This window comes from Bombina bombina, chromosome 4, assembly GCF_027579735.1.
Source record: "Bombina bombina isolate aBomBom1 chromosome 4, aBomBom1.pri, whole genome shotgun sequence".
Classification (NCBI taxonomy): Eukaryota; Metazoa; Chordata; class Amphibia; order Anura; family Bombinatoridae; genus Bombina; species Bombina bombina.
In genome coordinates, this window is record NC_069502.1 from 482,889,843 (window position 1) to 482,915,665 (window position 25,823).

Below are 25,823 nucleotides of genomic sequence, written 5' to 3' on the forward strand. Positions count from 1 at the left end.
GCTCGTTTTCATATGAGACCTCTGCAGCTTTGTATGCTGAATCAATGGTGCAGGGATTATACTCTAATATCACAATTGATATTCTTAAATCCCAATACTCAACTCTCTCTGACTTGGTGGTTAGACCATCATCGTATTGTTCAAAGTGCCTCTTTTGTTCATCCTTTCTGTACTGTAGTCTCGACAGATGCAAGTCGTTCAGATTGAGGAGCTGTTTGGGGGTCTCTGACAGCACAATGGTTTTGGAATACTCAAGAGGCGAGGTTACCAATCAATATTTTAGAACTCTGGGTTATTTTCAGGACTCTTCAGGCTTGGCCTCTATTAAAGAGAGAACCATTCATTTGTTTTCAGACAATGTCACAACTGTGGCATATGTCAATCATCACGGTGGGACTCGCAGTCCCTTAGCTATGAAAGAAGTATCTCGGATACTTTCTTGGGCAGAATCCAACTCCTGTGTAATTTCTGTGATATATATCCCAGGTGTAGACAGTTGGGAAGCGGATTATCTTAGCCGTCAGACTTTACATCCGGGGTCTCTCCATCCAGATGTATTTTGTCAGATTGTACAGATGTGGGGTCTTTTAGAAATAGATCTGATGGCTTCCCATCTAAATAAGAAACTTCCCAGGTACCTTTCCAGGTCCAGGGATCCTCAGGCTGAGATGGTGGATGCGTTAGCAGTTCCTTGGTTTTACCAACCTGCTTATATTTTTCCCAGCCTCTAGTTCTTCTTCCAAGGGTGATCTCCAAGATCATAATGGACAATCGCATGTGTTTCTGATGGCACCAGCATGGCTTCACAGGTTTTGGTATGCGGATCTTGTCCGGATGTCCAGTTGCCAACCTTGGCCACTTCCTTTAAGGCCAGACCCTCTGTCTCAAGGGCCGTTTTTCCATCAGGATCTCAAATCGCTAAATTTGAAGGTATGGAAATTGAACGCTTAGTTATAGAGGTTTCTCTGACTCAGTGATTAATACTATGCTACAGACTCGTAAGTCTGTTTCAAGGAAGATTTATTATCAGGTTTGGAAAACCTATATTTCATGGTGTATTTCTTATAAAATCTTGGAGTCTTAATTTGGTTTTGAAGGCTTTACATGCTCCTCCTTTTGATCCTATGCATTCTTTGGATATTAAACTACTTTCTTGGAAAATGTTGTTCCTTTTGGCTATCTCTTCAGCTAGAAGAGTTTCTGAATTATCTGCTCTTTTGCAAGTCTCCTTTTCTGATTTTTCATCAGGATAAAGCTTTTTTGCGGACTTCGTTTAAATTTTTTCCTAAGGTTGTGAATTCTAACAACATTAGTAGGGAAATTGTTGTTCCTTCTTTGTGTCCTAATCCTAAGAATGCTCTTATTTGGATGTTGTAAGAGCTTTGAAATACTATGTCGAAGCTACTAAGGATTTCAGAAAGACTTCTAGTCTATTTGTTTTTTTTTTCTGGTTCCAGGAAAGGTCAGAAAGCCTCTGCCATTTCTTTGGCATCATGGTTAAAGCTTTTGATTCACAAAGCTTATTTGGAGGCGGGGCAATCTCCGCCTCAGAGAATTAAAGCTCATTCTACTAGATCAGTTGCCACTTCTTGGGATTTTAAGAATGAAGCTTCGGTGGATCAGATTTGCAAAGCAGCAACTTGGTGGTCTTTGCATACATTTGCAAAATTTTACCATTTTGATGTATTTGCTTCTTCTGAAGCGGTCTTTGGCAGAAAAGTTTTTCAGGCAGCTGTCTCAGTTTGATTCTACTGCTTATGATTTAAGTTTTTTTCTTGAGATTTATAAGAAAAACTTATTTTTGTTTGGATTTAATTTCTTAGCAGAAATAGCTGTTTTTATTTTACCTTCCCTCTCTAGTGACTCTGTGGTCTTCCACATCTTGGGTATTTCTATCCCATACGTCACTAGCTCATGGACTCTTGCCAATTACATAAAAAGAAAACATAATTTATGTAAGAACTTACCTGATAATTCATTTCTTTCATATTGGCAAGAGTCCATGAGGACCACCCTTTTTATGGTGGTTTTGATTTTTTGTATACAAGCACAATTATATTTCCAGTTCCTCTTTTTGTATGCTTTTTTTACTCCTTTTTTTGTTATCACCTCACTACTTGGCTATTCGTTAAACTGAATTGTGGGTGTGGTGGGGGGTGTATCTATAGGCATTTTGAGGTTTGGGAAACTTTGCCCCTCCTGGTAGGAATGTTTATCCCATACGTCACTAGCTCATGGACTCATGACAATATGAAAGAAATTAATTTATCACGTAAGTTCTTACATAAATTATGTTTTCCTTTGTTTTAATCTATTGCCAGTGTACCATTTTTCCATTAACTTTAAAATGATTTTGCCATTTGAAATCACTGTTTTTGCCACTACCGATACTAAAACTATTAATAATGCTGTATTTTTTTTATTATTATTATTATTTTTAAATGCAGCAACCTCCCAGTGTTTTTGGGTGACAGATATTTTTGTATTTGAAATTTTGCTTGTTGAACACCTAACTGTAAATAACATTTAGATACCTATAACTATTGGTTACCAATAACTATTGGTGTTTGTCCTCTGTAGGCTCAGCTTGTTTAAATGGGGGTGTCCTTGAGAACAATGGTTGGTGGTTTCAATTAGTAAAAAGTTATTTGAAATATAAAAATAAACATAAAGTAGCAATTTCCATAGATTTAATAATCTGCTGCTGGTATAACAAGTCATTGGGAACACATTTTACTGTACAGTGTCTCTTTAGAAAGATTTTTGCTTAACCCCTTAGTAACCAGACCATTTTTCAATTTTCTTACCGTTAAGGACCAGGGCTATTTTTTACATTTCTGTGGTTTTTGTGTTTAGCTGTAATTTCCTCTTACTTATTTACTGTACCAACCCATATTATATACCGTTTTTCTCGCCATTCAATGGACTTTATAAAGTTACCATTATTTCCATCATATCTTATAATTTACTATAAAAAAAATATAAAATATGATGAAAAAATTGAAAAAAACATACTTTTTCTAACTTTGACCCCCAAAATCTGTTACACATCTACAACCACCAAAAAACACCGATGCTAAATAGTTTCTACATTTTGTCCTGAGTTTCGAAATACCAAATATTTACATGTTCTTCGCTTTTTTTGCAAAATTAGCGATAGTTACATTGCAACACTGATATCTGTCGGGAATCCCTGAATAACCCTTCACATATATATATATATATATATATATATATATATATATATATATATATATATATATATATATATATATATATATATATATAATTAGTAGACAACACAAAGTATTGATCTAGGCCCATTTTGGTATAAATTCATCCACCAATCAAAAAGTGTTGTCCAGAGTTCTGAATCAAGAAAAAAAGCTTCAATGCCTTCTTTTTCAAATAAAGATAGGAAGAGAACGAAGAAAAATTGATAATAGGAGTAAATTAGAAAGTTGCTTACAATTGCATACTCTATCTAAATCATGAAAAAAAAAAATTTGGGTTCAGTGTCCCTTTAAAGGTCAAACTCTGAAGCTTAAAATAATGTAAAATACAAAGTGCAAAGGTAACAGAACTGTAATGTCATGCAGTGCTATATTGTAGTGGGCATGTGTCTCCTTCACGTACAGAAATGCAGGAAACACTCCTTAGAGAAGTATAGCAACATTTGTCTTCTAGAATCTTATGAGGGATCTTGCATTGCTGGAGGAACATTTTATATTATCTCATTTAAGTGGAGAGCTTTAGATCATCAAGCCCAAAGAATTTATTGAGACACGATCAGAAGGATTTTTTGTAAAAGAAAGATAAACTAATGAGGTCTTCTCTGCCTACAAGTTCAGCCCGTTTCATTATGTTGGGGTTTTAATTAGCAGAAACTATTTCATATACAAAAACAAACATATATTGTATACTCTGCAGTTGGTATAAGAATTACTGTAAACACATTAATGTTAATGAAAATCCTTTCATTAAAAGCAGCAAAAAAGATTTTCCGATTGTTGAAAATAATTTCTATTATTGTGTGTTCTTTTGCAGATCAACAGGAGAAACTGCTGTCACCACATTTGACATTGACAAGATGTACACACCATTGTTTTTTGCTCGTGTGAAGAGTTTCACTGCTGTTTCAGAAAGGCCTCTTTAGGGTCATTATGCACTAGTTTATGCATGGATAAAACTGGTAAACTATAAACATATGAGCATTGAGTATCTATTTACCTAAGGTTTGTGCTATAAATAGGTGCTTTTGCTGGACTGATGATACCACATTTTGTTTCCATAATTGGTAAAAGCATATCCTCTCTTAAATATAAGTTATTTGGGTTTTATGTTTCTTTTTAAAAAAAAAAATTTCTAGTATTAATAGTAGGCTTTTCTTATGTTTAGCAATTTTAAATTGTGTTCGCTAAATATATAAAAATAGAAGCTACACAGTCATTCTCCTTTTTTATTAGCCACAGAAGTGTACATTTGTAGACACATTTCTTGTAGCCCAGGCTCCTTTGTTTTTGCAATTCCATTTGACTCCTAAGACATGTCAGCAATTTTTTTTTTTTTTTATTTAAAAGTCTATTCTTTATACCTGTCTAGTGCTATTAATAGCGGTACTTCCTTTGGCATCAAGATTACAGCAAAATGATTACTCCTTTTAACTTGTATTAAGATGGTACACATCCAAGCTGAAATTTCAGAATGAGTATTGAAGTCAGAAAACTCTTTGCATAGTGGAACAACGCCTACAAAAAATTCTGAATTGTAGAAATATGTATGTACTATTGGGTAACTACTGCAGTAGGTAAAAACATTTCCCAAAAGTCTTGAAGGGGCTAGAACACGCACCACTTCATATACCACTCCTCTTTCTGTCTGAGCTAGTTTAATTTCTACCTTCTGCTCCAAAAGAATAGCATAGTCCCTACTGCAGGGGTCCAGCCACCCTTTGACTTATTTCGGTGACCTTGTATAGGTACCAGCATTCAGGTACTAATATACATTTGAGTGGATTATTTATGAGGTTTCACACTGGGTAAATAGACTGTGGTTGACTGTAATAGGACTTTCCTGCCAATAACCCTCACTCATTAAGTATGATCCTGCAAGAGCAGGTAGGATAGTGCCTGGGGGATCCCAAACATGCTGGTTATCAGTTTTGGTTCCTGTCAGCTGTACATGGCCATATGTTCCACTTATTCTCTGGAATACAACTTAATTATATTGTTAATTTATTTGATGCAAGGAAAATGGGCTTATATGCTTTCAATATTTCTCTGCTGTATTCCCCTTCTGCATGAAGGAGTTTGTGGGTGGAGCTTATAATGCTTTCAAAATATATCATTTTGGCATACTATTTGGTATTTAGAAACCTTTTATGATTTCATATTCGTCACAGCAGTTTCTGCCTTTGTATATGTCTCAAGAAGCAGATGGTTCTGGTATGCTGGCTATATTTGTGTATTTTCTGAGATGTCAGAAGATTTATTCAGAAAGGATGGCAAGTATTGCACAAAATCAGGAATCCTTGTCTCTAGAGATCTCATTCCTCTATGAGATGTAATTTCTATTGTGCAAAAATTTCTTTTGCACAATGTTTTTGTAAAGTTTTAAACTTATTTGAGTATTCTACTAGTGGCTTTGTCCACATCTGCTCGTATTTCTTTTGTATTCCTCTTATAATTTTCCCTCAGGTTTTCAGAATTATCGCTTTATGTCTGCTTAAAGTGATCTTTTTCCTTGGAATCTTATGGTTCTCTCTGTAAGTCTGAATTAAGCAAAGACATCTTCAGCCCAAGCTCTCAAATGTTCTTGGTAGCAAGTAAGGAAATCAAGTCTTCTTTTCTCTTTTGTCCCTTATTCTAGTGTCAGAAAAATTGGAAGTAAAGTGGTCCGTTTCTTTAGCCAGTTGTATTTCCTTTGTGATCATAGCAACTTATGGAAAATCAGGTTCTTTTTAAACTCCGGGCTTTGAAAAGAATGAGCTTGGTCATGAAGCATCAGTGGCAGAGTTATACAAGGTAGAAACGTTGACTTCATTGCCAGTTTAGTATATCTGGATTTGTTAAATAGGTCTTTTAAACAATGTATCATCAGACCTAGGCTTTCTCTCCCATCCTTGTCATCATGCGGTCTGATTTTGGTACTTTTCCCACCAAAACAGGTATAGGAGTGACCGCAAATTAGATTTTATAAAATGTCTTAATACTAAAAGTTAAATCATATAAAAGTCAGCACTACTTCTGCCTGTGCTTTTCATATTCATTTTAAGATCTCTTTCTCAATGTAGGTTATTGCTTGCATTAGTTGATTCAAGCATTAAGGGGATGGGTATATATAGTAGTGGAGTGTTAACATCCCCTTAGACTTTTCCAGTAACTCCAGTGGATGGAGTGCACGTATTTACTAGTATTTATCAACTATAATTGGGAAGAAACTGGTAAGTATAAATATGTAATATACCGTAATTAGATATGTGTATTCGTGCACATCGTTCTGTAACGGTTCCACAACAAGGGGGCCACAAGCCACATTCGGCTCTTTTCAGAGCTGCGTTTATACTTGTGAAAGGGCAACACGCTGAGATCTGGATTTGCAGATCTTCCTGATTTGTTACGGAACAATGTGCAGGAATGCACATATCCAGCAAAAAAATAAATAAATATATATATATATATATATATATATATATATATATATATATATATATATATATATATATATATATATAATATTAGTGGAAAAGATACACATCATGTAAAGTAAATACTATTTTAACATCTTTACCCATATGCTTAATCTATTCATTTTACTGTTGAAGAAAATGTAATAAAAATTCAGGTCCATTGTGAAATGATTTTCTGCAAGTACCAACATTTAATTATATTCAATTGGGTGCAGGTCATCTGGTAATTTGACTAGAAAGGCTATTATAACTATTGTTATTATTTGCCAGTTTTTTTGCCCTGATTTATAAATCGTATACATTTATATTTGCAATGATCAAATTGGATATTTTCTTTTCTTAAATGTATTAAACATGGCTTCATTGTTTATTGATGTGCTTGAATTTGAATAAGATGGTAGCAGGGAGTTTTGTATTTTTCTTCCTTTTAAAAAAAAAAAAAATGAACACTTTTTTAATGCTTAATGGGAATTAATTATATGCTTTCATGCATTTCTCATAAGGTTCTTCCTTATTTTATCATTTTACAAGAGAAGGATTTCCTGTTTTCTAAATACTGATTTCTTGTGCATATTTGGACATTTCATTTGTGAAGTTAAGGATCTTTAGCTAAAATAGTTACAAGCTTAACATATAATTTCCATCAAAGAAGCTGGATGATTGAGGTGTCCATTTCAAATCTGAGTATATATGGCCTTCTGTCATCCGTTACAGTGTTTGTCTATTCTTTTATATAGCGTTTTTAAATAGAAAAAATATATATATATATATGGATATATATGTGTATGTATGTGTGTATATGTACACTCCTCACATTTTTGTAAATATTTTATTATATCTTTTAATGTGACAACACTGAAGAAATAACACTTTGCCACAATGTAAAGTAGTGAGTGTACAGCCTGTATAACAGTGTAAATTTGCTGTCCCCTTAAAATAACTCAAAACACAGTCTAAACTGTTGGCAGCAAAAGTGAGTACACCCCTAAGTGGAAATGTCCAAATTGGGCCCAAAGTGTCAATATTTTGTGTGGCCACCATTATTTTCCAGCACTGCCCTAACCCTCTTGGGCATGGAGTTCATAAATACATGCATACATACACACACACACACACACACACACACACACACACATATATGTATATGTGTGTGTGTGTTTAATTATATTAAGTTGTATTTAATGTATGTATATTGGGTGGAGGGTTATCTCATTCTGTTGAAAATGTAAAGTTCCATCACATGCCGTCCTTAATCGTTTTTAAATAACACCTTAAAGCTTTATCATTTATTTAAAGGAAATCAGACACTTAACTTTATAGTTTATTCATTGACCTCGTGTATTTGTGAAGAAAAAATGATTATTACACTATAACTAAAGGTAGAAAACCATTATGAAATATTATTTCCAGTTTTTATTATAAAGCACATTTGTGGTTTTTTTTGTTAGTTTTTAAATGATTGATCACTTAAATTTAAATTTTTGTCAGTATGTGTTAAAACAAGCAAATCCTAAAAGGCACAGTCTCTACTTTTTTTCTTTTTTTATGATTAACTAAAATTTGAATTTGTCAAAATGTCACAAAATGCATAAATTCTATTTTATTTTCATTGTTTTGATTTTTTTAAAATCTAAAGTCGTGTAAAAAGCAGCTTTTAAATAAATCTGGTATGTATTCATGCTAAAATTGCACTTCATGTGTCTGATCAACAATAAACATCCTAAAATTTGTGTGTTTGTTATTTATTATTTCTATACTATGTCATTCCCTCAAAATTTGAGATTTTTTGTCAGCTCATTCTTACAAGATGAAAAAACACCTAAAATTAGATTTTGATATTAGTTGATTTCAGGTTTATCATTCATTTTAAATTAGTTTTCCTCTCTGGTTCATTGCAGCTACACAAGGCATTATTCTGGACAATTGTTTTAATAGTAACTATCCACTTGGGAATAACTTCAAACAGGTTTTCTTTCATATAGGTGGCGAGAGGCCACGATTTGTTACATATGGCATATACATTCCCACCAGGAGGAGGCAAAGTTTCCCAAACCTCAAAGCCTATAAATACCCCAACCACCTCACTCATATCTCAGTTTAAACTTTGCCTCCTTTGGAGGTGGTTCAAAGTATGATGTGCTTCATTTGATAGGTGCTTCTGTGTATATTGAAGTCTGGTTTTTCCCCTCAAAGTACTATGTTAGTAAGAGGGGAAGTAAGGGGAGTTTGCCTACGGTGGCCATGTTCTTACCTCTGTTTAAACCTTTTGAAAGACTACCTGTAAACCGGTCACAAAGATTCATCTCTTGTCTCCCTTTGCAGTTCAATATACTCCCATATTTGTACCTGTGCTGATATTTTTCAGCACTGGTTTGGCCTGTCTGCATTTCAGTGGACGAGCGTCTGTCACAATTACAGTAAGTATATTTTCTTTTTAAGACACTCTTAGCTATTTTTGGGCACTTTTTTTAAAAGATTTTTTTTGCTTTATATTTTGCAGCCCAGGGACAATGTTTATTTTCTGCTTCATATATATATTTACGCTTTAGAGGATTGATGCAGAGCGTTGTAAATATAATATTACTGCTTCTATGCAATGTTACTTATGGTCAGTTATGGAGCTTTCCTTTGCCGGCGTGTTAAAATTGAGCAAATGCGCCGCCGTGTAGCATCTCTTTTTTAACCCGCCCTCTGTGACGTCATTGTTGTGACGTTTTTTGGCTAATTTGTTTGCAGCTGATTTTGGCGCCCTTTTTTTGTTTAAATAATCGCTCTGTGCATAGCTTAGATACCTTAATTTAATATAGGGGCTTTGTGTTTCACTTCATATATACTTAAAGCTCTATAAATAATTGTTTTTATAACTGTTATTTATTTTTGCAAATACTTTTTTTTCAAATCCTCAAAGCTCTTTTATGCAAAGGAATTTTTATATAAAATTTTAAAATTATGTTTACTTTTTTTTTTTTTTCTATGCTAATAATGGAACTTTCTGCTTCTGTTCCTGAAATTACCATAGGACCAGAGTCTGTTGAACACATTTCTGCCAAAGCTAAGTGTGTGTTTTGTAAAACTTCTGAAGAGCCATCTTCAGCAAATTTGTGTGACTCATGTATAGTGTTTTTATCACGTCCTAATGATGTATATATGGTTTCAAATACTCCTGTTCCACATTCACAGATGGATGCAGATGGCATACCCCCAGCAATGAAGACATTTTTATTGCTGATTCAATTCAGAAGGCTCTGAATCCATCTTCTAATACGCGTAAGAGATCAGCCCATGTTTTACCTTCCTCTAGTAATGTATGTACTGATCACACTAATACTGACGTATCTTCTCATGATGATGATTCCACTGATACTGAGGCTCCCTCATCTAAAACTGAACCAGATAAATCTTCTTTTTTGTTTAAAATTGAACATAGTCGTTCTCTTTTAAAAGAAGTTTTAGTCACTTTAGGAATTGAGGTAGTTTAAAACTTCTTATTATATTCTTTGTTACAAGTTAAATTCTTTTTTTTTTTTAAAAAGTCTAACATTGTTATTCCAGAGATATTATTGTTCCTAACGCAGTCCCTTATATTATTTCTAAAGAATGGTCTAAGCCTGGTACTTCTTTTAACCCTTCTTCTAGGTTTAATTTTTTTTATCATTTACCTGTTGCTAATTTTAGAGCTATGGGAGACTATCCCTAAAGTAGATGGGGCTATTTCTTCTCTGGCTAAACGTACTACAATTCCCTTAGAGGATAGTACTTCTTTAAAACATCCTTTAGATATAAAGCTTGAATCTTTTTTAAGAAGTTCTTATTTACATACTGGTTTTGTTCTTAGGCCATCTATATCAATTGCTGATGTAGCCGCTCCCTCTACTTTTTGGCTTTCTAATCTTGCTCAGCAATTTTCTTTAGACCCAGAATGTTGTAATATTCTTCATTTACTACAAGAGGCAAATCTTTTTTATTTGCGATGCAGTATTTGACATTATCAAAATCAATGTTAAAACTATGTGCTTAGCTATTCTTTCAAGAAGAGATTTATGGCTTAAATCTTGGAATGCTGATATGGTTTCTAAAATGAGATTACTATCTTTCTTTTCAGGGTAAGAATCTATTTGGTTCTTCTCTTAACCCTTCTTCTAGGTTTAAAAAATTGTATCATTTACCTGTTGCTAATTTTAGAGCTATGGGAGACTATCCCTAAAGTAGATGGGGCTATTTCTTCTCTGGCTAAACGTACTACAATTCCCTTAGAGGATAGTACTTCTTTAAAACATCCTTTAGATATGAAGCTTGAATCTTTTTTAAGCCTGGTACTTCTTTTAACCCTTCTTCTAGGTTTAAAAAATTGTATCATTTACCTGTTGCTAATTTTAGAGCTTCTAGGTTTAAAAAATTGTATCATTTACATGTTGCTAATTTTAGAGCTATGGGAGACTATCCCTAAAGTAGATGGGGCTATTTCTTCTCTGGCTAAACGTACAACAATTCCCTTAGAGGATAGTACTTCTTTAAAACATCCTTTAGATATGAAGCTTGAATCTTTTTTAAGAAGTTCTTATTTACATACTGGTTATGTTCTTAGGCCATCTATATCAATTGCTGATGTAGCCGCTCCCTCTACCTTTTGGCTTTCTAATCTTGCTCAGCAATTTTCTTTAGACCCAGAATGTTGTAATATTCTTCATTTACTACAAGAGGCAAATCTTTTTTTATTTGCGATGCAGTATTTGACATTATCAAAATCAATGTTAAAACTATGTGCTTAGCTATTCTTTCAAGAAGAGATTTATGGCTTAAAGCTTGGAATGCTGATATGGTTTCTAAAATGAGATTACTATCTTTCTTTTCAGGGTAAGAATCTATTTAGTTCACAATTAAATTTTATCATTTCTTCTATTACTGGAGGTAAATCAGGGTTTTTTTTGCCTCAAGATTATACATCTAAAGGGAAGTTCAGGGCTCCAAATCTTTTTCGTTTATTTCAAAACAAAGATCAGAAGCCCCTCTCCAAAGGCCCCTGTCGTTAACTGTAGTCCTTCTTCCAATTGAAATAAACCTAAACAATTCAATAAACCTAATCCTGTCCAGAAAACAGCATGGAGATGCGGCCCCCAATCCAGTTTTTTTGGTAGGGGGCAGATTAAAACTTTTTCAAAAAATTTGGTCAGAATCTGTCCAAAATCCCTGGAATATAATTTCTCAGGGATATCGAATTGGTTTCAAAATCAAACCCCCAAGGGAACGGTTTTATTTAACTTATGTTCCAAAACATCCATTAAAAGTTCAGGCTTTTCTAACGTGTCTCACATCTAAAAATGATGGGAGTGGACTTCCGGTGGGCGGCTCTACAAGATGGCTGCAAGCTTCAACAGCTCTGAAGAAAACTGCTTCTAACTCTAATATTGCGGCCACTTATCCACGCCATCTGCATCTCCCTTGACAGGCAAGTTGTCCGGGAATATTTGGCAGACAGAAGGAATAACAGCTCTTCTACCTCGGAACGTCATTTCAAAGAATAAAGCCATTGAGCACCGTGGCGGGAATATTACCGCCACACTGAATATACATATAACTAAGTTCCTGCCTATTAACAAAGTTCCTGTTTATTTACAATGGTTATCTTCGCCGCCAAAGAAGGCTATGCGGACTCCTTCATTCTAGCGGGACTACAAACTCTGCTCTTGCCTAAGCTAGATAGGCTTTTACATTCCTGCGCTGACTTGTGCGCAATGCTGTCAACTGAGACACAATCTGGTCAACAGGAGAGGCCAGCCACTGAACCTACTACAACCGTCACATCCATGTTTCCTAATGACAGCCACAGGGCTCCACACCTATCAGCAAGCGGAACAGTCTCCCCTGCTATATACCTAGTGGGGTCCGTTGCAGAATCGAAAACCGGATCAGAGGAGAGCCTGCCGACACCTCTGTTGACCCATCCACTGTTGATCTCAGCTCCAGAGCTTGATGTCCAAGAGATCTGGTCAGGTTGCGCCATAGAGCTGACTAGTTGTCTAAAGTACAGTTCGCCGCTCCCCCATATGGCTCATCTGCCTACTGCCTCGGCTTCAGCTACAGATCTTAGCCCAGGCTTTGAAAAAGAGGCTGCCTACAACCCCGTTTACTCTGTTGTTACTCCAGCTGAGTCTTCTGATGTTCCGTGTAACATCACCACTGCGTTGGAGCACAGACATGATAGCTACAAATACATCGTGGATGAGAGTTCTGCAGAGTGGTGGAGGCAGTGTAAGAACCGCTTGGTTGTGGGTGTTGGCTGACTCTTACTCCTTTTTTATTCTTACACCGGGAATCAGTAGGAGAAAACTTAACTTTATGTCTTGCCGTCGCCTATATGCCTAAGGTTATGGTACTGATCACGGGCAACATCTGATGGGTCAAGTGATGGGACTTGTGTACTTTTGATGCTTACAGATTGCGCTCTGGTCTTGGGTTTAAAAGTTATTTGCCTAATTTTCTTGTGTTTACACTTATGCCTTTCCTTTTCTACCCCCCGCTTGAGCAGAAATGTTTTGGTATGCAGTTTTATTTTATCTCGCCTCTTATGCTATTTGCTTGCTTCACACTTAGTGGAACATTGCTCTGGGTGTTAAAGCCTGATACATCTGCTTTTCTCCTCAGCACTTAAACATAATAGTTATCTGCCGACACCTGTTTATCTTTTCTAGAAAGCACCGCAACTAGAGGGGATGCTTGAGATATAGAGCCATAACTTTCACTAATTATATCAGCAGTCCCAAATCTATACTGGTGACACTTGTATATATATCATCCTGCTAACGCTTACAAAGTTCTAACAAAACTGCTCATTAATTTCGTATCAGTGTTGGGCTGCACAGGTCACTACATTACTCACAGCAGCTGAACAAAACCAACCCATACACGAATGCTGCACGTTGCTGTTTTAAAGTTTCTGTGGGCTTAATCCTTGCCCTTGTTATCAAACATAAATGTCAACCCTATATTCTGTCTAAATGTATCAATATATTTAGTACGTTTTCCTATTGTATACCTGCAATTTTTCAAATGGCTTTTATTACAGACCCCTCCTGCTCTCATAGACCCCACATGGTTTATCAGCGAAATTTGTGTTGCTGACTAGGACTGCACAAATGCATGTTGTGTTATAAGTGCTATACTTTCTTAGTTGTGTGCCTACTGTCTTTACTGTTTTAAGTTGTGAGCATATACATCTCCTTTTTTCTATATAGTTAACCTGCATTTTAATTTCAAAAATTGACCTTTCATGTTTATTTAACCATGTTGAGCACTTTTGCAATCCTTTCACTATAATTTATTTATTGGCTAAATGGCAATATTAGAGAAGGCAGTAGCCGTCTGTTTGCATCAGTGTTTCATAAAATAGTCAGAAGGACTTTGTTAACTTAACTAAAGCAATTAGATATAGTTTACCAGCTGTGTCACCATAACTCAGATCAGCTACTTAAATTTGTGACACCCATATAAGTCTTTTACAGACCTCAATACAAATATGAGCGCTGTATGCTACTATATCTGATAACATGACGTTGTTGTATATCGTATTGCATGAGCAATTTATATTATCTTATACCCTTAATGCCTCCTCCCACCTTCGTAGAAACATTCTGATTTAGGCCAAAGATTCACGTAAAATAGTATTTGGCTAATGAGACAGATCCTATCATTGTTTTCTATAACCCAGGTACATATGAAAACGGCTTGGCACCTTTGTATGCTATCCCATACCTCTTGGAACTCTGTTACTAGTGTTGATTGGGCAATGTGCACTATGCTATACGTACTGTGATTCTTGGCATATTTGTGGAGGGGACTACTTATTTTTTGTTTGTGTGATTGGATTTGTTTGTTTGTTTGGTTTGTGTGCCTGTATTTTAGTTAGATTAGGTTTAAGTTGGTTGTGTTAGTTTACAAAAATAAAAACCCCAACAGTGTGGTACAAGTGAGTACAAACGCTAGACTTCTCTAAACCATATACGTCTTTTGCAGACTGCAATACAAATATGAACGCTGCATGCTATTATACCTGATAAAAATTGTGTTGTATATCATACTGATTTATCAATTCTATACTCTCTTACCGCACCCTGCGTGGTGTGTCATTGAATTGTATCTTACCACTGTATCATTTGTTGGTTATAAATAAAATTAAAAAAAAAAAAATGATGGGAGTGATTGTTCCAGTTCCTCTACAGGAACAAGGAAAGGGTTTTTACTTAAATCTATTAATTGTACCAAATAAGGAGAATTCTTTCAGACCTATCTTGAATCTGAAAACACTAAACACATTTGTAAGAATTCCAACTTTCAAGATGGAAACAATAAGGTCTATTATACCTTTTGTTCAGCAAGGTCATTATATGTCCACAATAGACTTACAGGATGCTTATCTTTACATACCTATTCATCCAGACCATTTTTAATTTCTGAGATTCTCTTTTCTAGAAAAGCATTTTCAGTTCTTTGCTCTTCCGTTTGGCCTGGAAACAGCACCAAGAATATTTTCAAAGATTCTCAGTGCCCTTCTATCTGTAATTAGAGAGCAGGGTATTGCGGTGTATACTTATTTGGACAATACATTAGTTCTAGCTCAATCTTTTCATTTAGCAGAATCTCACATGACAACTATTGTTGTTGTTTCTTCAAAATCATGGTTGGAGGATCCATTTTCAAAAGAGTTTCTTAATTCCTCAGACAAAGGTCACTTATTTGGGATTCCAAATAGACTCAGTGTCCATGACTCTTTCTCTAACAGAAAAGAGACAAATAAAGTTAGTTTCAGCTTGTCTGAACCTTCAATCTCTAGGCCTAATGATTGCAACATCAATCCCCTTTGCTATTTTTTATGAGGCCTCTTTAACTTTGCATGCTGTGCCAATAGTGCAAGGATTATACTCGAATATCACATATAATATTCTTAGATCCCAACACTTGTTTTTTTTCTGACATAGTGGCTAGACCGCTAATTTCTTCAGGGTGCCTCCTTTGTTCGCCCTACCTGGTCTGTGATTACAACAGATGCAAGTGTTACAGCTTGGGGAGCAGTATGGGGGTCCCAAACCGCACAGGGAGTTTGGCATATTCAGGATACAAAGATTCCAAACAATATCTTAGAACTCTGTGCTCTTTTGAAAGCTCTTCAAGCTTGGCCTCTTTTTTGAAGATCGGACCTTACCTTCGTTTTCAAACAGACAATATCACAACAGTGGCATATGTCAATCATCAATGGGGAACTCGAAGTTACCTAGCCATGAAAGACGTATACAGGATACTTTCTTGGGCAGAAACCAATTCCTGTCTCATCACTGCGATTCACATCCCAGGTGTGGACATCTGGGAGGCAGATTAACTCCATCAGGATGTATTCTTACAAATTCTTCAGATCTGGGATCTTCCACAAATAGATCTAATGGCTTCTCGTCTGAACAAGAAACTTCCCAGTTACATTGCAAGGTCAGGGGATCCTCAGGCAGTAATGACTGATGCTCTAGCAGTCCCTTGGTCATTCCAATATGCTTATATGTTTCCTCCACTAGTTCTACTACCCAGAGTGATTTCAAAAATCAAGATGGAATAATCATCTGTACTTCTGATAGCTCCTGCGTGACCTCTCATGTTCTGGTATGTAGATCTAGTTTGGATGTCCAGCTACCCGCCATGGCATCTTCCTCTAAGACCAGACCTTCTGTCTCAAGGTCCTTTCTTTCATCCAGACATAAAATCTCTGAACTTATTGGCGTGGAGTTTTTTTGTGGGTTTTTCTTTGCATCCCGAACAATTTTGCACTTCTTGATTAGTGTTTGAACACTGCTGATTGGCATTATCAATTCCTTGGATATCTTTTTATATCCCTTTCCTGTTTTATACAGTTCAACTACTTTTTCCATCAGATCCCTTGACAATTCTTTTGCTTTCCCCATGACTCAGAATCCAGAAACGTCAGTACAGCACTGGATGAAAGATGCAAGGGTCTGTCAGGAGTCCAGAAACTCATTGATCTTTTATACACACACACTAATTACAAGCAAACATATCACAGGTGAGGATGGCTACCTTTAATAGCCTTTCAAACCCATTTGTTTGAACTTGTGTGCATGTTATCAGGCCAAAATCATCAGGGTATGTAAACTTTTGATCAGGGTCATTTGGGTAGTTTCTGTTGTCATTATGATTTTAAAAAAAAGTAAACACAGTTGATTGATAATAAATGGCTTCAGCCAAACACTAACCATGATTGAATGAAAAGTTTTTGTGTTATCATATTCTCTGAAAAATGGCCAATAAATCATAAATTCTGCCAGGGTATGTAAACTTATGAGCACAACTGTATCTGCCAGTACACATTTCTGCCCTTTCTGTAATTTATTACGGAAAGATTGCTCGTCTTCCAGACATCCAGACATTAATTGTTTTGTTCAGGCCTTATCTAGAATAAAACCTGTAATTAAATATATCTGTCCTCCTTTTTTTCTTGTCCTAAGAAAGGCCAGAAGTCATCTATTTCTTTAGCCTCTTGGTTGAAACATAATTCACAAAGCTTATTTAGAGGCTGTTTAGCCCCCGCCTCAGAGAATTACATCTCATTCTACTAGATCGGTTGCCACATCTTGGCCTTTCAAGAATGAGGCTTCAGTTGATCAAATTTGCAAAGCGGCCACTTCGTCTTCTCTGCATAGCTTTACTAAATTTTACCATTTTTATGTTTTTGCCTCGCCAGAAGCAGCTTTTGATAGAAAAGTCCTTCAGGCAGTTGTCTCATTTAGTTAATTGTGCCTCTAAAAAAAAAAAAGCTGTTTTTATGTTACCCCTTCCTTTTTATTTATTACTTGTGGATTTCCACATCTTAGGCATTAAATCCCATACGTAACAGCTTGGACTCTCACCACCTATATTAAAGAAAACCTAATTTATGTAAGCACTTACCTAATAAATAAATTTCTTGCCAATGGCATTTTCAATGTTCGATTTTATAGAAGTTTGGCTGACTTACCATCCTTTGTTCAGACACTGGTCAGAATCTAGCCTGTGTTAATTCCTGTTGCTCCACCTTGGAGCCCTAATTTTGTTTCTCAGGTTTTGCAGTAGGCTCGGCTTGAGCCTATGCATTCGGTTTATATTAGTTGTCTTGGACAGATAGTAGAGTCTCAAAACTTTTGGCTCTGCAGTGTGATTCCCTTATCTTATTTCCATGCAGATAAGGTGGTCCTTGTACCAGATTCGGATTCCTTCTTTTGGGTTCCTTCTTTGTGTCCTCCTTCTTCTCTGAAGGGTCGTCTGTTTCTCAACCTGGAGGTAATTTCGTGCTCTAATATTCTATCTCTAGTTTACTAGGATTTTCATTAATCTTCTGCCCTTTCTTGTAGTGTTTACATAAGTGAGGGCCAGAATTCCAAGTCAACCTTTCTTTCTTTTTGGTTGAGGAGTGTCTTTTGGTTGGTCTATGAGACAGATGGATAAGAGCCTCATAAGAGGATTTCGGTTCATTCAATCTGGGCTGTTTCCTCTTCCTGGGCCCTTTAAAACAGAGGGTTGTGGGGAAGATTTTCAAGATGGCCTTTTGGTTCTCGTTTCATTCTTTTTCTAAATGTTATAAATTTGATGATTTTGCCTCAACTGAGGCTTCTTTTGGGACATGTTCTTCAAGCAGTGGTGCCCTCAGGTTAGGTACGCCTGTCTTGTTTCTCCCTCCCTTTCCATTCTGTGTCCTCTAGCTTGGGTATTGGTTACCACTAATAATTAGAATGGATTCGTGGACTCTCCATGCCATTGGAAAGAAAACAAAATGTATGCTTACCTTGTAAATTATTTTCTTTCCTGGCATGGAGTGTCCATGACCCGCCCTTATCTAAATTTTTAGAAAGCTTATTTTGTTTTGTTTTATCAAATTTCTAAACTTTAGGCGCCTCTATACCCTTTGTGTCCTCTTCTTTCCATATTTCTTCGGCTGAATGGGGATTGTGGGAGGAGACTTAAAGCTTGTCTGGGGTGTTTTTTGCCTCCTTCTGGTGGCCAGGAGTTGAATTCCCACTAGTAATTTAGTATGGATTTGTGGACTGTCCCTGCCAGGAAAGAAAAGAATTTATCATGTAAGCATAAATTTTGTTTTCTTTCATGGTGGCGAGTGTCCACAAGGCCCTGCCCATTTGGGGTTAATTTTTTTTGTTTAAATAAATCGTTATTCCTTCTCTTCATTGTTGGCTTTTAGTCCTTTTAAACACTTCACCATTTGGATATTCGTAAAACTGATGTATGTGTTAGGTGGGGGGGTTTATAGGCTTTTGAGGTTTTGGATACTTTGCCTCCTCCTGGTAGGTATGTATATCCCATACGTAATGTAACAGCCCGTGGACTGTCGCCACCATGAAAGAAATTAATTTATCAGGTAAGTTCTTACATACAATATGTTTTTGGTAGCAGGTGGATTCCCTTCAGGTTATATAACTAGCTATAATTTCTTTCAACACATAATTTCACAGGCCTTTCCTAAACAAGTCCTCCCCTTTCTTTTCAGTCTATATAGTGATTCAATTTCTCTTGCATGCCCTTATGGTTGAGGCCTCCCATGCCTTCTTTGCCTCTGTGTTGTATGAAATAGTGAAGAGTTTGCACTCTTACAGTAACTCACTTATTTTTCCTTTAATACATTATTTTGCTAAACGTACATAGACGTTTATAAAAAGGGAAATCTTAACTTTGGAAATGGTTTGCTTTCCCTCCTTATTGTTCTACAATGATCAACTTTGTGTTTAAACACAAAGCTATATTACAAAAGGATCATTTTAAATTATTAGAAATGCATGTCACAAAATCTATGCTACGCCATGATTTTTTTGCTTCTGTTGTGTTACTTAGGTGTTGTCTGCTAATTTTATTTCTAATAGCATAGAAATCCACAAAAAGCATTCATAACTTATGGGAAATACTTCACCTGGCCTCCAAGAGGAAGCAAAGACACCCCAAACAAAGCAATAAATATCACTGCAACTTCCCCTACCCACTCAGTAGTTCTTTGCCTTTGTTCATGGAGGTTGGCAGAGAGAGGGGCTCTGATGAAGATTCAGATTTCTTTCCTAAGACATGGAGAGTCCACAACGTCATTCTAATTACTAGTGGGATATTCACTCCTGGCCAGCAGGAGGAGGCAAAGAGCACTTCCCTTTCCCATAACCCTAGTCATTCTCTTTGCCTCTGTTAATGGTGGACATGAAGTTTGTGTCTGAATATATTTATTCCTTTTTCCTGTATTTTTCCCTGCAAGCAAGGATCGGGGTTTAGCTGTGTCCACGTCAATCTCTTGAGTAAGAACAGTGATGGGTTTTAAGCAGTTAGAAAGTGGCGAGGCATTCCTTGCTTTGTTTTCTAGCATATTTGCTAACCTCGGTATAGAAAGCCAGAGTTGGTTACTCTGTTCTTTCTTTTTTCTACCGGTCTGTGTAAGGAGTATGTGTCCTTTCACGCCTTGTGAGCTGTCTTCCTGCCCGACAGCTAGATTTGCAGGTAAGTGCTTTTGTCTTCTAGGTACTGGAGACTTGCACTATCTATTTTAACTCTGCATTACTTTTATGGGGTATTTATAATCCTTTGGTAAGGATTCTTTGGGGTAGTTTGCAGGCGCTATTTGTATGTGATAAGAGACTGGGTTACCGGCCTTCCTTATAAGTTTGTGAGGGCCTATAACCTTATGGCTATATGATTTTAATTTCATAACTTTTCATGAGGGGAATGTTTTAAACGGTTACTCCGTTTTTTACTTCAGAGTATGAAACGCGTACTTTTTACTTATTGTGCAGTGTCTTTTGATGACGCTCACGTGACCACCCAATCTTCCGTTTCTGAGAGCGGAGTGGTGTCATTTCTGTGAGTTTCTCTTCGTTGCGGCTGAGAGATATCGTCTGACCGACTGTAGAGTCCTTAGTTCGTTCAGTCTCTGAAGGTTACGGTAGGGCACCTCAGCGCCTGAGGTGTAGAGGTGTATTTTTTATTTGCTTAGCGTCATGAAGTAAAAACTTTTTTTCTTAAAGTGACATTCCTAGTTTTTTGGTCCCTTATCAGCTATGGATAATGAACAGGAGTCTGTTTCTTTTGATAAATACTTATTATGTTTGGAGGCCCAAATTGTCTTACCTATGCAATTTTGTTCCTCATGTTTAGAAAAAACATTAAAATGTAAAGAGAAGGTACTTGTTTCTGAGCCTAATGTCTCTCAGGATGATGCTGTTCAGGCAGTCCCACAGCTTTTTCCTCACACGTCCCAAGCCTCAACGGCTTCACATACAGTGCCCTGCGGTTCCTTTCAGCCTCCTGGAGGAGTTTATTTGCCAATAGATTTCTCTTGTTAAGTGTATCCAGTCCACGGATCATCCATTACTTGTGGGATATATTCCCTTCCCAACAGGAAGTTGCAAGAGGATCACCCACAGCAGAGCTTCTATATAGCTCCTCCCCTCACATGTCATATCCAGTCATTCTCTTGCAACCCTCAACATAGATGGAGGTCGTGAGAGGACTGTGGTGTTTTATACTTAGTTTATTTCTTCAATCAAAAGTTTGTTATTTTTAAATGGCACCGGAGTGTGCTGTTTTTTCTCAGGCAGTATTTGGAAGAAGAATCTGCCTGCGTTTTCTATGATCTTAGCAGAAGTAACTAAGATCCACTTGCTGTTCTCACACATTCTGAGGAGTGAGGTAACTTCAGAAAGGGAATGGCGTGCAGGTTTTCCTGCAACTAAGGTATGTGCAGTAAAATATTTTTCTAAGGAATGGAATTGACTAAGAAAATGCTGCTGATACCGAAGTAATGTAAATAAAGCCTTAAATGCAGTGAAAGTGACTGGTATCAGGCTTATTAATAGAGATATATATACTCTTTAAAAAATGTGTTTTAAAACGTTTGCTGGCATGTTTAATCGTTTTTTAACGTACATTTGGTGATAAAACTTATTGGGGCATAATTTTTCCACATGGCTGGCTTAATTTCTGCATAGAAACGGTTAACTGAGGCTTCCCACTGTTGTAATATGAGTGGGAGGGGCCTATTTTAGCGCTTTTTTGCGCAGTAAAAATTCAGACTCAGACTTCCTGCTTCTTCCTGCATGATCCAGGACTTCTCTAGAGGGCTCAAAAGGCTTCAAAAGTCATATTGAGGGAGGTAATCAGTCTCAGTCACAGCAGAGCTGTGACAGTGTGTTTGACTGTTTTAAAAAACGTTTTTCTCTATTGTTTATCCGTTTTGGGTATTAAGGGGCTAATCATCCATTTGCAAGTGGGTGCAATGCTCTGCTAACTTAATACATTTACTGTGAAAATTTGGTTGGTATAACTGCTTTGGTTCATTGTTATTTCAACTTGAGACAGGTTTTGTGCTTCTTAAAGGCGCAGTAGCGTTTTTTATATTGCTTGTAAACTTATTGTGAAGTGTTTTTCAAGCTTGCCAGTCTTATTGCTAGTCTGTTTAAACATGTCTGACATAGATTAATCTACTTGTTCATTATGTTTGAAAGCCAGTGTGGAGCCCCATAGGAATATGAGTACTAAATGTATTGATTTCACTTTAAATAATAAAGGTCAGTCTTAATCTATAAAAGAATTATCACCAGACGACGAGGGGGAAGTTATGCCGACTAACTCTCCTCACGTGTCAGTACCTTCGCCTCCCGCTCAGGTGGCGCATGCTATTATGGCGCCAAGTAGATCAGAGATGCCCATAGCAATTACTTTACAGGACATGGCTACAATCATGAATAATACCCTGTCAGAAGTATTATCTAGATTGCCAGAATTGAAAGGCAAGCGCGATAGCTCTGGGATTAGGAGAGATGCAGAGCGCGCTGGTGCTGTAAGAGCCATGTCTGATACTGCGTCATAGTTTGCAGAACATGAGGACGGAGAGCTTCATTCTGTGGGTGACGGATCTGATCCGGGGAAACCCGATTCAGAGATCTCTAATTTTAAATTTAAGCTTGAGAACCTCCGTGTATTGCTTGGGGAGGTTTTAGCTGCTCTGAACGACTGTAACACAGTTGCAATTCCAGAGAAATTGTGTAAGCTGGATAGATACTATGCGGTACCGGTGTGTACTGATGTTTTCCCTATACCTAAAAGTCTTACAGAGATTATTAGCAAGGAGTGGGATAGACCCGGTGTGCCCTTTTCCCCACCTCCTATATTTAGAAAAATGTTTCCAATAGACGCCACTACACGGGACTTATGGCAGACGGTCCCTAAGGTGGAGGGAGCAGTTTCTACTTTAGCAAAGCGTACCACTATCCCGGTTGAGGATAGTTGTGCTTTTTCGGATCCAATGGATAAAAAATTAGAAGGTTACCTTAAGAAAATGTTTGTTCAACAAGGTTTTATCCTGCAGCCCCTTGCATGCATTGCGCCTGTCACTGCTGCTGTGGCATTATGGCTTAAATCCTGGTCAGCTGACGTGACTTCTAAATCTAAATGACTTAATATTCCTTTCAAGGGGCAGACCTTATTCGGGCCCGGCTTAAAGGAAATTATTGCTGACATTACTGGAGGTAAGACCCTTCCTCAGGACAGGGCCAAATCAAAGGCCAAACAGTCTAATTTTCGTGCCTTTAGAAATTTCAAGGCAGGAGCAGCATCAACTTCCTCCGCTCCAAAACAGGAAGGAACTGTTGCTCATTTCAGACAGGCCTGGAAACCAGTCCTGGAACAAGGGCAAGCAGGCCAGAAAACCTGCTACTGCCCCCAAGACAGCATGAAGGAACGGCCCCCTATCCGGAAACGGATCTAGTGGGGGGCAGACTTTCTCTCTTCGCCCAGGCGTGGGCAAGAGATGTCCAGGATCCCTGGGCGTTGGAGATCATATCTCAGGGATATCTTCTGGACTTCAAGGCTTCTCCTCCTCAAGGGAGATTTCATCTTTCCAGATTATCAGAAAACCAGATAAAGAAAGAGGCATTCCTACGCTGTGTACAAGACCTCCTAGTAATGGGGGTAATCCACCCAGTTCCGCGGACGGAACAAGGACAGGGATTTTATTCAAATCTGTTCGTGGTTCCCAAGAAAGAGGGTACCTTCAGACCAATTTTGGACCTAAAGATCTTAAACAAATTCCTAAGAGTTCCATCATTCAAAATGGAAACTATTCGGACCATCCTGCCCATGATCCAAGAGGGTCAGTACATGACCACAGTGGACTTAAAGGATGCCTACCTTCACATACCAATTCACAAAGATCATCATCGGTTCCTAAGATTTGCCTTTCTAGACAGGCATTACCAATTCGGGTTGGCTACGGCCCCAAGAATCTTTACAAAGGTTCTGGGCTCACTTCTGGCGGTTCTAAGACCACGAGGCATAGCGGTGGCTCCGTATCTAGACGACATCCTGATACAGGCGTCAAGCTTCAAATTGCCAAGTCTCATACAGAGATAGTTCTGGCATTTCTGAGGTCGCATGGGTGGAAGGTGAACGTGGAAAAGAGTTCTCTATCACCACTCACAAGAGTCTCCTTCCTAGGGACTCTGATAGATTCTGTAGAAATGAAAATTTACCTGACGGAGGCCAGGTTATCAAAACTTTTAAATGCTTGCCGTGTCCTTCATTCCATTCCACGCCCATCAGTGGCTCCGTGCATGGAAGTAATCGGCTTAATGGTAGCGGCAATGGACATAGTGCCATTTGCGCGCCTGCATCTCAGACCGCTGCAATTGTGCATGCTAGGTCAGTGGAATGGGGATTACTCAGATTTGTCCCCCCCTACTAAATCTGGATCAAGAGACCAGAGATTCTCTTCTCTGGTGGCTATCTCGGGTCCATCTGGCCAAGGGTATGACCTTTCACAGGCCAGATTGGACGATTGTAACAACAGATGCCAGCCTTCTAGGCTGGGGCGCAGTCTGGAATTCCCTGAAGGCTCAGGGATCGTGGACTCAGGAGGAGAAACTCCTCCCAATAAATATTCTGGAATTAAGAGCAATATTCAATGCTCTTCTAGCTTGGCCTCAGTTAGCAACACTGAGGTTCATCAGATTCCAGTCGGACAACATCACGTCTGTGGCTTACATCAACCATCAAGGGGGAACCAGGAGCTCCCTAGCGATGTTAGAAGTCTCCAAGATAATTCGCTGGGCAGAGTCTCACTCTTGCCACTTATCAGCGATCCACATCCCAGGCGTGGAGAACTGGGAGGCGGACTTTCTAAGTCATCAGACTTTTCATCCGGGGGAGTGGGAACTCCATCCAGAGGTGTTTGCTCAACTGGCCCATCGTTGGGGCAAACCAGAACTGGATCTCATGGCGTCTCGCCAGAACGCCAAACTTCCTCGTTACGGATCCAGGTCCAGGGACCCGGGAGCGACGCTGATAGATGCTCTAGCAGCTCCTTGGTTATTCAACATGGCTTATGTGTTTCCACCGTTTCCTCTGCTGCCTCGACTGATTGCCAAGGTCAAACAGGAGAGAGCATCAGTGATTCTGATAGCGCCTGCGTGGCCACGCAGGACCTGGTATGCAGACCTAGTGGACATGTCGTCCTGTCCACCATGGACTCTACCTCTGAGACAAGACCTTCTAATACAAGGTCCTTTCAATCATCCAAATCTAATTTCTCTGAGACTGACTGCATGGAGATTGAACGCTTGATCCTATCAAAGCGTGGCTTCTCCGAGTCAGTTATTGATACCTTAATACAGGCACGAAAGCCTGTTACTAGGAAAATCTACCATAAGATATGGCGTAAATACCTGTATTGGTGTGAATCCAATAGTTACTCATGGAGTAAGGTTAGGATTCCTAGGATATTGTCCTTTCTCCAAGAGGGTTTCTAAAAAGGCTTATCAGCTAGTTCGTTAAAGGGACAGATTTCTTCTCTGTCTATTCTTTTGCACAAGCGTCTGGCAGAAGTTCCAGACGTCCAGGCTTTTTGTCAGGCTTTGGCTAGGATTAAGCCTGTGTTTAAAACTGTTGCTCCTCCGTGGAGCTTAAACTTGGTTCTTAAGGTTCTTCAAGGAGTTCCGTTTGAACCCCTTCATTCCATTGATATTAAACTCTTTTATCTTGGAAAGTTCTGTTTTTGATGGCTATTTCCTCAGCTCGAAGAGTCTCGGAGTTATCTGCCTTACATTGTGATTCTCCTTATTTG

The 25,823-nt window shown here is 37.9% G+C and overlaps 1 protein-coding gene across 1 annotated transcript in view; it reads left to right on the top strand.

The window, feature by feature from the left end:
- The window catches only part of FBXO9 (F-box protein 9), a 128,196-nt gene extending 119,778 nt beyond the window's left edge, over positions 1 to 8,418 (top strand). The window contains exon 13 of the mRNA XM_053710381.1: positions 4,048 to 8,418. Within this exon, the coding sequence (XP_053566356.1) occupies positions 4,048 to 4,156 (109 nt within the window). The 3' untranslated portion in view covers positions 4,157 to 8,418. The remainder of the gene's footprint in view (positions 1 to 4,047) is intronic.
- Positions 8,419 to 25,823: the final 17,405 nt, after the last annotated feature.